The sequence below is a fragment of the Mizuhopecten yessoensis genome, unplaced genomic scaffold (assembly GCF_002113885.1).
Source record: "Mizuhopecten yessoensis strain PY_sf001 unplaced genomic scaffold, ASM211388v2 scaffold8231, whole genome shotgun sequence".
NCBI lineage: Eukaryota > Metazoa > Mollusca > Bivalvia > Pectinida > Pectinidae > Mizuhopecten > Mizuhopecten yessoensis.
In genome coordinates, this window is record NW_018407444.1 from 451,950 (window position 1) to 469,335 (window position 17,386).

At 34.7% G+C, this 17,386-nt stretch overlaps 1 protein-coding gene across 1 annotated transcript in view; it reads left to right on the forward strand.

Annotated features, from left to right (window-relative positions):
- Window positions 1–1,162: 1,162 nt before the first annotated feature.
- Window positions 1,163–17,386, forward strand: part of LOC110455475 — a 35,936-nt gene continuing 19,712 nt past the window's right edge. The window contains exons 1-3 of the mRNA XM_021505634.1: window positions 1,163–1,268; window positions 1,471–1,795; window positions 10,708–10,772. Of these exons, the coding sequence (XP_021361309.1) occupies window positions 1,163–1,268; window positions 1,471–1,795; window positions 10,708–10,772 (496 nt within the window). The remainder of the gene's footprint in view (window positions 1,269–1,470; window positions 1,796–10,707; window positions 10,773–17,386) is intronic.

Here is a 17,386-nt window from a genome sequence, read left to right on the forward strand (position 1 = left end):
TGGTGATAAATAACACTGACATATTTATATCCTCATGGTGTTGCCATTAATTGAACAAAACCTCCACCAAGATATTACTGATAGGCAACCAAAAATATCACAGATAGAGACCAATCCGACAAACATCTGGCATTATACTCTCAAAGAGAAAGTCTTTATTCTCAACTCATCGAATAGACCGCATTCATCAGTGTCATTTCTGCTTAGCAGACCAATAGCCGAAATCCTAACAAAAACGCCATAAGCAGCGGAGCACGGGCAATGTCTGGTGCCTCCCGGACAACACAATGGAAGGGACCGGCTTCCAGCGAGACAATTCGTATTAGAGTGTGTATTGCTATAGCGGAGAGTGATTGTCCATTTATTATCAGTTAACTACAATGCTGGACAGGCGAGCGGAAACCCGACGCTAAGAAAAGTAACAACTAAATGGCCATTTCTATGACTAACTTAATATGGGTTAGTTAAGCCCTAACTACATTAGAAGTCAAATTTTCTTGTGCGTCGCACTGAAGTGTACAAATTGTGTTATGGACGCTTCTGCTTAAGCGCGAGATCTAATTTTCTATATATCGTTAATGTAATCTAATTTTCATCCTGCGTTGAATCTGTAGTTACAGAATAGTCCCTGAGAGGTTCCGATCTTTGCATGACGCCATTATGGCTATTTTGGCAAGAAATCTGCAAAAGAAACGTGTGAATTAAAATTTGATGTTTTTTGTACTTTGTGATAATTGATCTTGCACCTTGGTAATCTGTCATGACAAGCATACTTCTCGTTTGAGTCTTTAGATTTTTATTGACATTAAACACGCAATCATACTGCTCAATTGCACTATGAGCTTTGAAAACGTGATAATAGTTTGATATGGGGTCCTATCTCATAATGAGGGAATGGTGACGCAGAATCTATGGAATAACATAAGGGTAATACATGTACCAGGGCGATATCAAAGAAAAAATACGATACATACGGTGTCGTGTGTGTATTTAGAATGATGTGGTTGGACGATTATCGGGTACCTTACAAACAATAGGAGCGAAAACTGATTAACGTGAGAGACTGGTAGTGTGATACAGACGTGAACAAAAAAACAACAAAGGATGGCCAACTGTAAAGCATGCGTATGTTTGCATATGTCCATTGTAACTCCTATACAACATGCACAAGTTTTCCCGGGTCGCAAGGAAGAGATCCGGACAGGCACAACATTTGTGTCAAGGAAAGATTCTTCTTGATTCAGCATTTGTGTTTGCCGTTGGCTTTTGTGAGGGGATCACTACCTTTGTCTGCATTTTGCTTCGTTCATCTATCGCCCCTGGTGTTTTTATTTTCACTTTAACTTTGACCTTCTTAGTCATTGTGTGTTGCTATTTTCTATTACTGTTTATTTTTTTTTATTATTTTTTTCCTGAATTCCCTTATACACTGCTTGCTAATACTGTTTAATTGTTTTGTTTATTTTTCAGATATCGCTGGTGAATGCATTTATCCGGATTACTTGCAGAGCGGAGTGGTCAAAGGCGAATTACAACCATGGAAAACAAGAACTTGGTGGATTAATGTTCGAGACAAACCGAGATGGAAGGAGCGTGAAGAAATCTACGTAGACGGGTCTAACATGTGGTATCAACGTGAAACAGACTACATCCCATGCGAGAAAAAAACTCGCCGCGTTTCACAAGAAGCGCCCTCGTTCGGAAAGTGTGTGACTCGGACTTTACTATACAATCGGACTTGTTTGATACAAGAAGGTTACAATAAGTACAGAATCGTCCAATATACACCTGGGAGGTAGGTACAGTTCTCTTTTTCAGATTCATGTAGCAGTTCTAATTCCCATATAGACCATATTTTGCTCAACGATTTCGTGTACATGCGTATCTGATATACACCATTGGATACGCACGATGTTCTGAAGGAAACGCAATAGCAAATGTAATTCCTTATGGCAGCTGTACAATCTAATGAAATGGGACTGTTTACAACCGGAAATGTTTTCACGTGTACTGTTGTAAACATTACCAAGGAAAATTCACATGTATACATAAATTGTTAGTACAACGCCATAGTAGAGACAGGCATGCGCACTTTTTATGTTACACCCCATCCGGAAGTATACTTGCATTCTATTTAAGTATAGCAGTAGTGATTGGAATGTAACTACATGTAGACAGTAAGACTCGTTTGCCGCATGTCAAGATAAAAAAATAAACCCTACACAAACCGTTAAACGTCTATATTTTCCAATCAAAAACGTGTTAGGTTTTCCCCGTCTTACTTTTCAAACTCAATTGGGAACAAGTCAAATGGAAACATTGACAGAAAAGTGCGAATCATTTCTAATTTCTATGCGTCTTTTGTGGGGAATAATAATGTAAAACAAACAAACCTTTTCTCACAAACGTTAACTACAAATGCTTGGTAAAGCGGTTTATTTGAAGCTATTATGGACTAAAATATACCTCAGTCACACGATAACAAGAAAATGCCAAAATGTTAAACACAACTTAACCCAAAATCTGAACTCAAAATCGGCAACAATTGGCAGACTATAATTAAACAAATGATTTACCAAAGAACCCTTGAAAACACACACGAAAGAAATCTAGTGACCTTGAAGGATTAACGTCTTCTGCTTCATCGACGACACTCGCAATGTCTAATACAGGTAATGTCATGCCCTCAAATCTAGAAACAAGGTAGGGGAAGCAAAACAAAACAAGACAGGTGGATGCAATAAGAAAAACAAACATTTGTAACACGAAAACAAAACATGTCTCAATGATATAATGGGAGCCGCTCTATAAACTTTCATCATAGTTTTCGTTAGTCTTCGTTGTGTATCTATTTAGCATAAATGATGGTACATGTGTACAACGTAGATACGTGTACACCGATCTGGACTGTCGATTGTCGGCTCCAAGGTAGCTCAACTAGTCCGTGGTTTTCCTGTTTTTTTGTGTGTGTGAGTGTGTGTGTGTGTTTGTGTGTGTGTGTGGAAAGGGGTGGGGTGGGTTGGGGGGTGGGGGTTNTGTGGTCGCCTTCTAGCTTCGAGTTAGAAGGAATTTCCCTTTAGCTCGATCGGTATAGCGGTGGACTTGGAAACTCGGGGTCGAGGTTCGATCCCCGATGGTAGCAAACATATTTGATGCATGTGATCAACTCTTGTGTCAATTACTGTTACTTAAAATATTTATAGATAGTTGTTTTCTTCGCTTTTCTATCTAATATTTTAAGTCTCACTCTAACTTAATGCAGGTAGACTGTTACTCTGTAGTCCCTATGGTTAGCCATAACCTTGTAGGTGGAATACATTCTGACAATGTATGCATGGAATACCTGTTAAAAAACCAAAGTATCTATTCTTCGCCGTTCCTCTTTTACTGTTATTCTACATTCGTTTCGGAAAATTTCAAAGATGGATTTTAATTCTTTTGGTTCTAGGTACACGTACCATAAATATGTCCTTGATGGTCGTAATATCCAAAACGTGCAATAAATATCAACTTAGTATGGCATTTTATTATTATTTTTAATATCAGCTTCTTTACTTCATATTTGCTGTAATTTTATTTACCATCCCTCCTCCCACATAGTACTTATACAAATTGTCCAAAATTAACCAATTTTGCTGTAACTAAAACTTTTTCGTTTTCATTGTTGCTCATTCACTAATTTTATATATCAGAGCGTAACAAGAAGTGGCATTCATTGTGCTGATATTACGTTAATTACTACTCCCGGACTAAATGCAATTGCTTTAATGGCTGACTTAAGTGATTAATCAATGTAGCAGGGTAATTAGCAAACTGTAATTTCCGTTTTTAACTCATATATGATAAATGAGTGTTGACAGAGCTTCCCCGCGTTGTAACTTCACACGTCGTGAAATACTCAAACAGTAATTGGTTGTGTATTCGGATACCCCAAGTACGCGCTACGTAATACAGTCAGTTAGTGTATTCAGATATCCCTAACATTTCTGCTCGCTAAAATGACAGGTTTTGACGATCTCCGATCTTGCTCTGTGGTTAAAAATATCTTTTTAAATACCTAGTTATGGTTTCCCAAGAACTACAATGTAGCTGTTTAGGAATTGCACAACTAAATCATTTACGATATCTTTTTTCTAAGCTTTTGAACTGATAGAGTTCAACACACTAGTGACAACTGTCTAGATTCACGAATACATACCTAACACAGAGTTTAGTGGCATATAAGTGTCCTAAAGGCGTCTGATTTTGACAACCGGAAGTTTACATGTCAGACCAGTGAAGTTGGACGGGAATACCCCCTGACATTCGACCCTATTGGATCAATCCGCCATCACATATTAAAATCTACTAAAACTATACAATTTTTCTAAAGTTCAATATCTGTAGATTTCATTCAAGATAAAATATGTCAACAATTAACTATTTAAAAGAGGCACTGTGATAAATCGGAACAAAATTTAGGTAGGAATTGAATTGCAATCGTATGAAACACTTGCTGATGGGCTGATTTGATTGCGTTAGTCCTTTATGTATCACAAAATCAAGAACATGTTTTATGTTAGAAACTGACCGATTGGCTTATGATTTTGTTATACTCGTTGGAATAATTGCCTTGAATTACTTGAATATCACTCCGCATGCACATTACCTTACCCTGCTGAGATCCTTGCATGTTTTATTCCACCTTCACTGATATTCCTTCTACTTTTTATATATATACACAAATATATATATATATATATAAATAACGCAACAATTAGTATTGTATGTCGTCAAATGTATACAGTTGTTATTTCACACTGGTCGTGTTAATAAGCACAATTTAGAAAGTCGGTATTTGATTAACGCCCTCTAGAGGCAAGAAGAGTTCTGTGAACCTATGGTCTACTCTGGAGTCAGCTGTGGGTAAGGAGACGCTACTATATTACGTCTCGGTTATAAGATTTATAAATATTTAGACGGACATTTTACGTTTTCAGTAACTGACAAATAATGAAGGACGACTGATTTATGTGGGGTAAATAAATATCAGGACAAGTCCACGTACGGAATACGAAAAGGCAAACCATGTAAACATTTTAATTCGTGTAAACAAGTGAATATAGTTCGTGTTACGTATGTTTAAAGTGCGAGTATAGGTCACATGTTGAAATTTAAAGAAAGTCTGTTAAGTCAAGTCTTAAGACGTAAATATACGATAACGAAGCTGTCTTAAACTCCAAATAAAGAGACTTGCAATCCCCAGAAGTCTCGTTCAGCTATCAAACAGCGGAAAGCTAATCAGAGAGTTGATGCGAAAATTGCATCGCCCCGTAAAAAGCATGGCACGTTAGACACTGTTTACGGGGTTTGTTTCGAGGATAAGGATGTTAAACTCCATTTCTTAGTTAAGTCCCCTGGACATTACATTCAAATACAACGCTGCCTTCCTAAAATAAATTAGAAATTAAGAGCTACGAGTACTGGTGCTCTTTGAAGTTGTTGAAAATAAAACTAAATCAATAAAACAAGAAACCATATTGTTTCGTTTGAACCGAAAAAAAAGGCTTTTTCATTAGTGTGCGTAGGGTTAAGAAGTATCAGAAAGTGTTAAGCGTTTTCTAGATGGTTAGTTACTTAAGGGAAAAATAGTATGTATTCCGTAAGACACTAACACCTTAACGTTGACATGCGTACCATTGCAATGTCAGAATTATAAACCGAATGTTTATAAAATATAGCATAGCACCGATTACCGTATAAACGACATGCACCGACAAAAAATTGCCAAGCTTTATTCTCGATTGAAGTCGATATGTGCTTCGCAACGGAGTAGAAACATTAGCGTTGCTTAATCACATCATGCAGACGTCAATGAACATTTGTTTGGTAGCTTATTATTTTTATTGATGTTTTATTATTTAAAGGCGAATTCCAAGTACCATTTCTTTACGTTTCACTTTTTTCAAATCAGTGTTATCAGTTCCTAGATTTGTGTAAGATCGTAGTTTTAAACACTCATGAACGTCTTATTACTCAAAGCTATTTTTTGTTTTGTTGATAATACTTGTACATGCATTTAACTATAGAGATATGGCATCTTGCTATCTAAACACATTTACCACCATATTTGTACGTGAGGAGGGACACAAAACTTCTTCACCCAAATTTACGTGATTCCCAACGCCTTTTTTTTTAAATTACTGGATTTTGAAACAAAACACGCATCTACAATGCTGTTTTGTATTGTAGCATAATTGAATAACTCAAGTCCTTGTTTGACTTAAAGTGCATCCCCGTGTTGGGTAAAATGTGATATTAAATTAACAACAAGTCTGCTATATACATCTACAAATAAGGTCAGTTTCATCACGTCACCAGCCCTTTCATTCCAAGATAAGCGATACTAAATTTCTATTCAATTCATTTCAATTTCCCTTAAATTCAATATTTTTTTGTTCTAAATGACTTACTCTTATTACATATAGCATTTATTACTATATATGGATGCATAGGGCAGTCTACAATAAATAGTGTCACATAGGTATGCGGTGTTATCGATAGGTTTCACGCTAGTTGTCTACTGTCATAAATAACTTACACCAGTGTGATTTAGCGCCGCAAGGACACACGTGTTGAATTAAAAATAATAAAATAAAAAAATATAAAAATTGAGGTTTAGAACGTTTTTGCAATCTAAGTAAACCATATCAGATTATATTTTTTGTCTTTTTAACTTATGTCTTCATTCGGCACCATTCTGTACTATTTCGGCGTTCAGTAGGGACACGTTTATCTGTTAATGCAACGGTAGATTATCGGAACCATTCGCTGTATGTATACTGTAAATTGTTTGTGGTAGAGATCGAAGTCAAGATTCACCTCGTCAAGATTTAACCAGATATACGTCAACCTCTATATATCATATTCAGATTATAGTTATATTCAGGTCCATGCCAATGTAGGATTGATGTAAAGGATTAAATACAACATCATACCCACTACCACATATAGACGATAGACTGATAGAGCAATGCTGTACAGAGATGTGTATCGCGGGATGAATCAGAGCAAACATCGATCGCTTCTACATGCCAAGCTGGTTGTGATCATGGCTCCTCAATATAACCCTCTTAACCTAGCCTTCTAAAACAACACTCGAAGTAAATTGGATTTTTGTATTAGATTTTTGTTTCTGAATGAAAATGAAAAAAAAAACGGCCGAGCCTGTTGCGGGATAAGGACTGTCAACTACTTTTTAACGTATTGAATCCGTTGAATACACCAACTTGCGGCGGGTGTTGGTCGCAGTTGGAATCACTTCCCCTTGATATGTGAGTTAAAGCCTCGTTGTGTAAAGAAATCGAAACAGATTAAACGTTTAGATGTTTTATTTATTTATATACCAGTCATTAATGATTTCGATTGAACCCGTTAAACCATGAGTACGAGGTTAGAGGGTACTAATGTGTTTGATTGACATATAAATCTGTCTATACCTTTTGTACGTGTGACCATTGACAGATCATACAAAGCCATAGTACTGCTCTGAACTGAGTCGGATTATGGGATTTGTTTGTCTTTCCTTTGTAAGATAGCAATGACGTTATTAATATCTTGGTAATGTAATTAATTTTTCATGTAATATGTTTATTTCTGAAACATGGTGCAGTGCTGACACGTCAATGAGCATTTGTACATCAGGGAAAGCCAAATGACCCTATTAAAAGTTGTTCACCTCCCACAATGAACAATATTGAGAATCACAACTTGGAGAAGAATGTTGTTATTTTGTTTGTATTGTATTTCGTATTTATTTATTTTTGTATTTTTTAAGGTATTTTTTATTTTATCACTTATTCTACTCATTAAAAGCATAAAATGTTGATATAATATGAACACAAATAGGTTCTCAAAAAGTAAGAAAAAAATTAAAATGTTACTTTGTTTTTCTATGACATTGTTTTTATTTCGTACTTTGTTTTCTTAATTATTGGTTTTTGTATTTTGTTTCCGTATATATATATATATATATTTTGTGTGTTTATTTTTTTTATAATTTATTCCACTCATCACCAAAAAGCATAAAATGTATAGATTCTCAAAAAGAATAAGAATAAAAGTAAAAATGAAAACAAAAATATATGACATTGTTCAAAACAGATTGCATATCCATTATACCATCTATATAGATTTAATACAATCGTATACTGCACACTGCTTCAAATTTGTTTCCACTTTTGTATTGTTATATCTTAGTTCTTTCTTTAAAGTGGTGTCATCGGTCACACTCAACGAGACCACCACTAGCACCATCATCATCACAACTTAAAGCTAATGACATTGTTTTTGCTTTTGCAATACGATTTACAAAACATTTCGTAGATTTGTGGCTCTGAAACGTTCAGATAAACTTAATTGAAACCTCTGCCAAACAGTATATGCGTACAAAGAGTTCTAACAAAATTATGTTTAAATCTTATCCACCTTGTATACGGGTATATGACGTAAAAGCGATTTGAATAAGGGCTTAAGCTTCAAACGTGTCTGTCGTATTTCCTATTTGGGTTTATAAAGCTTACATTTACACTTATAATGGCAGCTTTATGAATCTAGTCGTTATGTGAATAAACTCCGGTGTATTTCAACATGTCGACAATGAAAGATAATAGCAATTTTACCTTGGGTATGTAACGTCGACTAAGAGAGCAAAATCTACTTGGATTCCATTGAAGTTGTTTGTCCTTTTATCTGATGTTTCGTACCGGAAATTAAATCTGGAGCGAACTATAGCTCGGATTACGAATAAAATTGGTCGACTCTTTCAATTACGGATCGTATGTGACATTTGAATGACAAAGACATCGGTAAAAGGTTGATTAAACCAATCTCAACCTTGATTAAAACAAAGCATGTGTATTGCTCAACATTTTTCTCTCTCTCGAAATCTCGATATTCAAGCAGAGTTTTAAATTGAAATATCAAAAAAACAAAATGTATATATGTTTGTGTGTATCGAAACGTGATTACTTTTTTATAATATTAATGCTTTGGTTTTTCTTAAGTAAAAAGAAACACTTCCCGTGTATTGCTTTTGAGTTCTGTATTTTCCCCATCAATCATGTGCTTCAGCCATATGTTACGAGCAATGTCGGCCTGATTTTGCTGTCATGCTCATAGTGATGCCATATTCTGACACTACGGTAACAATACGTTCAGCATGTCAATATACGGAAAAAATGTATATGATAATGTACTGCATAAAGGGAAGTTTTCGCTGCGGTTTAATGTTTGCTTTTTCTTCGCCCTCCTCAAAAAGGGCAATGTTTGCAAGACAGAGAGTATTGGTACACCATAAACACTTTATAGTAAGTACATGGGCATGGGCGTAAATATATTTAACCAGTGAAGGGCGAATATTAGACGGGACGAACATATCTCAAAGTCTCCCCTTGTCTTGCGTTAGACATATGTGATGTCAGAGTAAAATAAATAGGAGATACAAAAGTAATTATTTAAACATTTTGTTGAACTTAACATATCTAAATGTGAATATAGCGAAATTAAATCCTTCGCGAATATTACCAATTATACAATAGCAATTCAGACTACTTATAATTATTTGTACAGAAACTACAGCACTCATGTAAATTCCTTTAGGAATTTATGCAAAGAATAAAGTCTTCATTTGACCTCTCTGATAACAACTGTAAACTGTATGTACGTTACCAGCGAACCAGTTGCTACACACTAGAAGATATATTAACAAACTCGTATCATTTACACCGTTAGTACGATGGACATGCGTTGGTGATATGTTTTTATTTTTATTTAAGCAATGGTTTGTCTAGGCGTACACACTAACACTAATGAACTGTAAAAATAATAATCTGTTGTTTAGTGTGATACATATATGGCTCTGTGTATGTCTCGCTTTTGTAAAATCCGCAACATAACCAGATCGTTTTGTTTGCACAAACCGATGAACGTATTGTTTGCAATTAAGGCGATGCCGAATATTGTATGTTTGCGTAGCTGGTCACGCTTTCCCGTCGCAACGCAAATATTAATAATCCTCCAATTTAACATCATCTGTCATCATGGATTTGACATTTGAAGATATAAGATATAACTCTCCCGTGAATCCAATCACGTTAATAAGATTTATAAAATCTGAAAATTTCGTAGTAAAGTATCATGCATCCTACCCCATTTTAATTGCTCACATTGATGATATCAATCAACATCAACCTACTTTGTAACATTGTAGGATGCAATGTATTGTACAAATCCGACATACACAAACATAGCAACAGTTTTGTGAGATTGAAGCAATTTTTGATGTTTACGTTATTCGTATAGATGTAACCTGACCAATCGCAGCCATTTCCAGTTTTCGATATAACACCATGATGTAACAACATATGCTATATAATGATTGATTCAAATGAAGCTCATATGATTGACGTCTGTAGTACCGAACAATACATATTACATTACAGATTGCCTTTTCTGATAGCGGTGTCAATATCATAAACAAACCATCTATACAAATGCATTAGCTAGAAGTCATATTTTATACAGAATAGGTATAAGAGCGTTTCTATCCGATTAGAGTCAATGCAGTTATATTCATATTATAAAGTTGTAAGCAATTTTGATTGCCTGCATTGGCTGTACTGCTGATTCTAACACAATAACATGTTGCCTTTTTTTGTACCTACAAAGGTCTCCAGTGTATATTTGCATGATGTACATCAAGAGAAGCAATACTGTCATTCAGACAATTCAAGGTAAGTGAAAAATACTATGTATACAATATTAATATCGCCTACGTGTTACAATGTATTAAATATACTAAACTGTTTCAGCTGACATACATATGCAATATAAATGACATCTGTACAACGGCATGATGAATAATTTTATTAAACAGTCTTAGGGAGAAAACTATTACAGAACATTAAGTTAGCTTAATTTTGTTTGTGCTTGTTATTTAACCAAAACAACCCTTTGTAATGCTATTTGATGCTATAGGGTTGCTCTTATACCAAAAAAACACCAACATAATTAAATGACACTATTTCGTCTTTGCGTATTACAGAGTTATCTTCTCTTGTTAGCAGGTATCGATTGTTACGTCATTGATTTGTGTGAGAAAATTACGTCGTTTTCTCAACAATTGATGACGTTATTCTTACAAATACATGATGTAACAATCAATACCTGCTCACAAGAGAAGATAACTCTGCAATACGCAAAGACGGAATTGGAGGACAACTCCATCGAAGTCCGCAATGTTCCAGTAGATAAAGAAATCTCAAGAAACGTTTGATATCCGCTGGGTTTTTACAGAGGAAAAACGTGTAGCAATTCTTCACAATCAAGATGATCTCGGTTTTCTGAAAACATTGGTCTAGGAAGTTTTGATTGCGAAGATCGCCAAAATCCAATCGACAGGGAATATATTTTTAGACATTTATTTGGAAAAAAAGAGGGAAAGATTTCTTCTTTTACTAAAACAAGTTAAATTTGTGAACCAATGGCATCTGTGTTGTTACCTCGCTATCTCCGTGTTCCAAGTTTCTTCTCTTAGTTTGTTTCTGTGTTCCTATCCGGTAGGTTTTTCATTTATTTCCTCATGTGATGATGCATTGGGATGCGATTCCACACTTTTATATTTCCTAAATACATTTTCTGTATGAATATTAGTATTATTCGTGACGGCACGTGCATATCTAATGAAAATCTCTGTATAGATTGAGATGCTTACTACAGTAAGACTTGAATTGGTTTGACGTTACCTAAAAAAAGGTTTAATTATTATTTTACTCATTCTCATGATATCATACTCAGTTAAATTACCATGTTACCAGCATATAAATGTAAGTTGAACGACTTTAATGTAATAGCAGTTAAAAAACATGCGATATCGGCATTAGATTTGCATTATACAAATCGTGTCTTGCCATTATTAAACAAAACTATCAATGAACTATTTCGGCATCGGATTCTCCAAATGCAAACTGCGATTTTAAATTCTCATTTTTTTATATTGCATTTGGAATGATAATACAGATCATGCAACACAGAGATGTGATACTATTTTTATGTAGCTAAGGGAGGTGTTTTTAAAAGAAGTTTTATTGAAGGTAATGCAATGATCTTTCAAGTTTTCAAAACAACGGGGAATTAGAATGGTTTTCAACAATTTATATGGTAGAAATTCGAGGGTATTTTTTGGCATACGTATACCCCTTCCGCAACGTAGATATGGGTATATTGAATGCAGGTTGTTTTTCTGCCTATCTTAAGTCACAAACGTATCCGAACACTCCTTTCAACAGTTACAAGCGCCGTTTGGCCCCGGGGTCTAGGGCGCCCGGGAGTGTTTTTATCTCGGCGGGCTGATAGAAACAGGTTCGACTCAAATGACTCCGAGCTGATTGATTCAACATAGAAACGGAAAATAATGATTTAATGAATGTTTATTTCGAGCAAACCCTCGATAAAATGTTTGTACCGGTTGACCACGTTAAACATTTACGGGACGGTTGGCATGTAAAATAAAACAGAACAGAAGGTCAGTAAGGGAGATAACATATAAAGTCGTCACACGATTCTTAATATAAAAAAAAAAAAAATTGAATTTCGTGAAACCTCACCGATACGTTCACCATCATTATTCCATTTTATTGGAGTTACGCCATTATTAGGAAATTATACCAGATCTTGGTTAAGACACGTTTTCTCCTATAGTTTTTGTGTGGAAATGTGAAACTTCACAGACGTGATCATCGCATTAGACAAATTGAACACTTACGCTGTGAATCAAAAATCAAACATTAAAAAAAAAACGGCTTTCGGTGACTCAAACAGCAGACAAAACCAGTTGTTCCAGAAGGCTTGATGCGGTTCGTGATCTTTGTTTACACTGTACGTGTCTCGTCAATTGTGTTTGCTTTAATGACATGGTTACAATGAAGTGTCAGATGTTCAAAGCATATCAACAATATGAAAATGGAATAGATTGACATAGTATAACAAGAGGTCCATGGGCCTCAACGGTCACCTGATTTCTGATATATTTATACAGAGAGTTGATTTTTGTTTTTGAAACATGAACAGAAATATTATTCAAAGTGACAAAAAACAATACAACCACCTTATTCAATATCTAGCATACATATTTAAGACTGAAAGTATTTGAAACTAGCACCTGTAATTCTAATTCTAATGCAGAAATTTTAGCACACTGACTCCTTTGGGCCCCGCCCTACTGCCCTTGGGGGTAGGGCTGGCTCAAAATTTTCAAAGTATCAAACTGTCAACTCAGGGTTATTATTCCAATCAAGTTATCAACATGTAATATCCAAAGTATAATTTTCCGATATAAACCATAGTACATTTTGCCCTCCCCCAGAGGTAAACTGGGGGTCAGTCAGGGCTGATATGTGCATACCACCAAACTGCTATCCAGTACTGATAATGCTAACCCAAATTGAATTACTTCCAATGGAAATTAAACAAATACCGGTCAAAAATGTGATTGCCCTATATAAACAAAAGTAAAGTCTATCCCCTCCCCTGGGGGAAACGTGAGACACCAGGGACATGAAATTCACAATTTTGGTAAAGCACCTTTCAATCTATGAAGAGTATTTTATTCTACCATATCTGGGTCTTGAGGCCCCATCCATCAGCCTCTGGGGTCAGTCAGGGCAGATATGTACATACCATCAAACTGCTATCCAATACTGATAATGCTTATTCAAATTGAATTATTTCGTTTGAAAATTAAACAAATGTTGGTCCAAAATGTGATTTCCTTATATGTCCAAAAAATCCTTACAAAAACCTGCTTCGGAGTTTGGAGAACGGAATAAACAAATGTTCTACATTATATATTTTACTGGTGTCTAAAATTCTAGATATTTATATTAGATTTTTTTTTATTTCAACAGGACATGTGTTTATTCACTGTCTCTTTAAAGGAGTATATTGCAGTATATATATACCAAAGCGCTTAACCCATCCCCTGATAGGTCCCTTTATTGCTACGTCATGAACTAATCAATACATTTAAGGCGTTACTATACACTGCGGTCCGTTTCATCTGACGTATTTAGTAATTACTTTTGTAACTTGATTTGAAATTAATTTGCAGCCTTTCTTACCAATTAAAATACGGAATTTCTATAGATAAAATGGTAATCTAATTTTTATCCGTTCCTTAAAACAGGTTTATTTTCCTTCCTTAGTAATTAGGGACACACACATCTTCTAGACAAAATAGGATTCACTTCTTCCAATTCATACCCCTTCTGAGGGTTTCATATGCCAAGAAGATTGATTAAACAGAAATTGCTTTAGAAGTCTGCAATTTCTTTTATTTCGTACTGTATCGACATAGCTAAAATGATCTGAAGTTGGAGTATTCCTAGAGATTTCTCCTTAAACGATATAGAATTGGCTTCCGCCTTCTTCACTCCAAAATAGTCTCTATATTGTCTTATGAGCATAGGGTGCTGATAAAGTTACAAATTACCTGCTTTTGGCTATTATAATTGAAATCACAGATGTAATTAAGTATATGGAAATTATTGTGGTTACTCAATTGTATTAGGCTTTGGTAAAACAATTATAAAACACGTACTTTAAGACCTTGCAGTACTATTGATATATTGAACCTAGGTTTCTAATACATGATTTCATTCCACTATGAACTGCGTATGTCACGCCAACTTGAAATATAATACATAGGTGAAGAGATACATAACATTTTTCAGGGAACATCTGTTAACTAATTATAATATCTCCATTGATAAAGAAAATATTTTATAAACCACAGATAAATCTCTTGGGATTATGATTATATTTGATATCACTATTACATTCACAATTATCTCTTTTTAATTATCGGTATTTCTTTTTGAATAACAAAATGCTTCTTTTACTTTTTGCGACCCCTCTGTCGGTAATTCTTTTAATGTTACGGAACTAGTCATTCACTAGCGTTGGCTAAATTGAGGCAAACATATGCACACGAGATATATTTATAGAGATTATGAATATATATTTAGATTTAAGAATATTTGCAAACGTGAACGTCTCCACATCGCAATCAGTGATAATGGTAACATCGCCAATATTTCTACTTGTACAATAAATGCGATGTTGGTTTGTTACAATGTTCATGTAGGACGATTAAAGTCACCCATTTCGAATTGTTTATGGTTCAAACATTTAACCGCAATGCAGCTTTGAGTATTTTTTTTCTAATTTTGACAAAACCTCATGAGTAAATAAAACATCGTTGTCCTGTTATTCCGTCTTTTCGTATTGCAGAGTTATCTTCTCTTGGGAGCAGGTATTAAGTGTTACGTCACTTGTGTGTGAGAATAACGTCATCAATTTTTGAGAAAACGACGTAATTTTCACACACAGACCAATGACTTTACAATCAAAACCTGCTCCCAAGAGAAGATAACTCTGCAATACGCAAAGACGGAATACAGCTATTATATTTTCAATATATAACATGCGTTTTTTTCTATTTTCTTGTAATAATGACAGCAAGTTTGAAAAGTAAAATATCATTTCCTTAATGAACAACTGAAAATTCCCCTTTTTTGCGAATACAACTCATAGTATGAATCTGACAGGAGTTGGTTAAACATTTTCTGGCCGGTAACACAAGGCAGCCATTTCATTAGTCAATCTTTGAATTATGACGTCACGTAACAGTGTTTGCGCCGTTATCTTCAGTTTTGACGTCATTATTCAGTACAATTGTTTCCCAATTCGGATACGGCAATGATACATTTCCCAGGTAAACAAATAGTTTTCTGGAAGATTGAACATTATTGGAGTAAAGGTCACCCAATCTGTAATGGTTAATTAACATGTTTATCTTACTCTCATTAGTTAATTTTCGATAAATTGTATGTCTCTATATAATTTGAAAATTAACTAATTCGAGTTAGACAGACATGCCAACCAACCATCATTCTTAGTGAACCTTTATGCATTAAACACAAATTAGGTTTACACTAGCTACAGTTTATATTAATCAAGATAATATTGAACATGAAAGGTTACACGTAGCTCTAATCAGTGATAATGTGTTTTGTGTCTTAAAGCTTAAACGTTGTAAATGTCATCAAGACTATTTGTAAGAAAAATAATCATCCTCAGAAATGTATGACATTTCGGAAATCCTCGGATTGCTGTGACGTTTGACATGCAGGTCCTTCTTCCATTTCCTATCCTGAAGAGGGCTTAGACGGCAATATCCGAAAGTTGAACTCTAACTCAAATTGTCCACATCATTATGGAAGCATGTTTTTATGTCATCTATTATTTTACTAATGATTTCTGTAAATCCAGCTTTTCAAACGTACATGTATTCTTATACTTTTACTTTCAAAGCCTTTTCAAACAAACAGAAAAAAACGTTTTAACGTCACATGAGATGTGAATATAAAACGTCAATGCCCAGCCACTATCGGTTTCACAGAAAATTTTGACATTCAAATTCATACAAAAGACATAGACATTTTCTATTAATCACTCAACCGATCATTCTTTGTATACTGATTTTATAATGTATAATCATATAAAAATATTCCCAGAAATATTTAGGGTCGCTGGCAACTACTATCGAAAACCGTCAAAGGGTATCTCAATACATTTTGTATGAGTTTATTCAAATAGCTTCAGCATTTATCTCGTTTTCAATGTTTTTTTTTGTTTTGTTTTTGTTTTTCACATTAATATATGAACTTGATGGAAATTTAACTGCACCACGAGGTATGTGTGAACAATATGAAGCTATTATAACACACCTTTGTTGTTATCTATAGTGTAGATACAAATATAAGATTAATTCCATTACTTAAACATCCAGGTAAATAGACAAACGCATAGTGTGCCAACGTTTGATCTTGTCAGTGACTCAGTTTTAAACTATATTTGTTCATTTTAATACATAAGGTTATGTAAACCATTGAATATTACTTAAAAACAAAATCCAGATTTAGGTTGAAACTAATGCTTTTAAAAGTTAAAATTCCAATGCCCTCCTCTAAAATATTCTCGTTTTAATGTTGCTTTACCATCAAATACAAATGAAACAAATATTACAAAAATAGATGTGAATAAAGTTAGTTTGTTTTAAAACAGTTATGAAACAATGTATATCAACTTACATTAATCACTCTTGTTGTCCTGAATATTAGTGCTCAGACTCTAAAATGCTGAAGGAAACAGGAATACCCACAGAAAATACAATGGTCACGCAGGTGACCACACCCGTTCACGTCCGATCGGGAAATCGAACCCAGGCTGTTTTGGTGAAAGGCGAGTGCGCTATCCACAGCGCCACCCGACCACACAGGAAACGAGG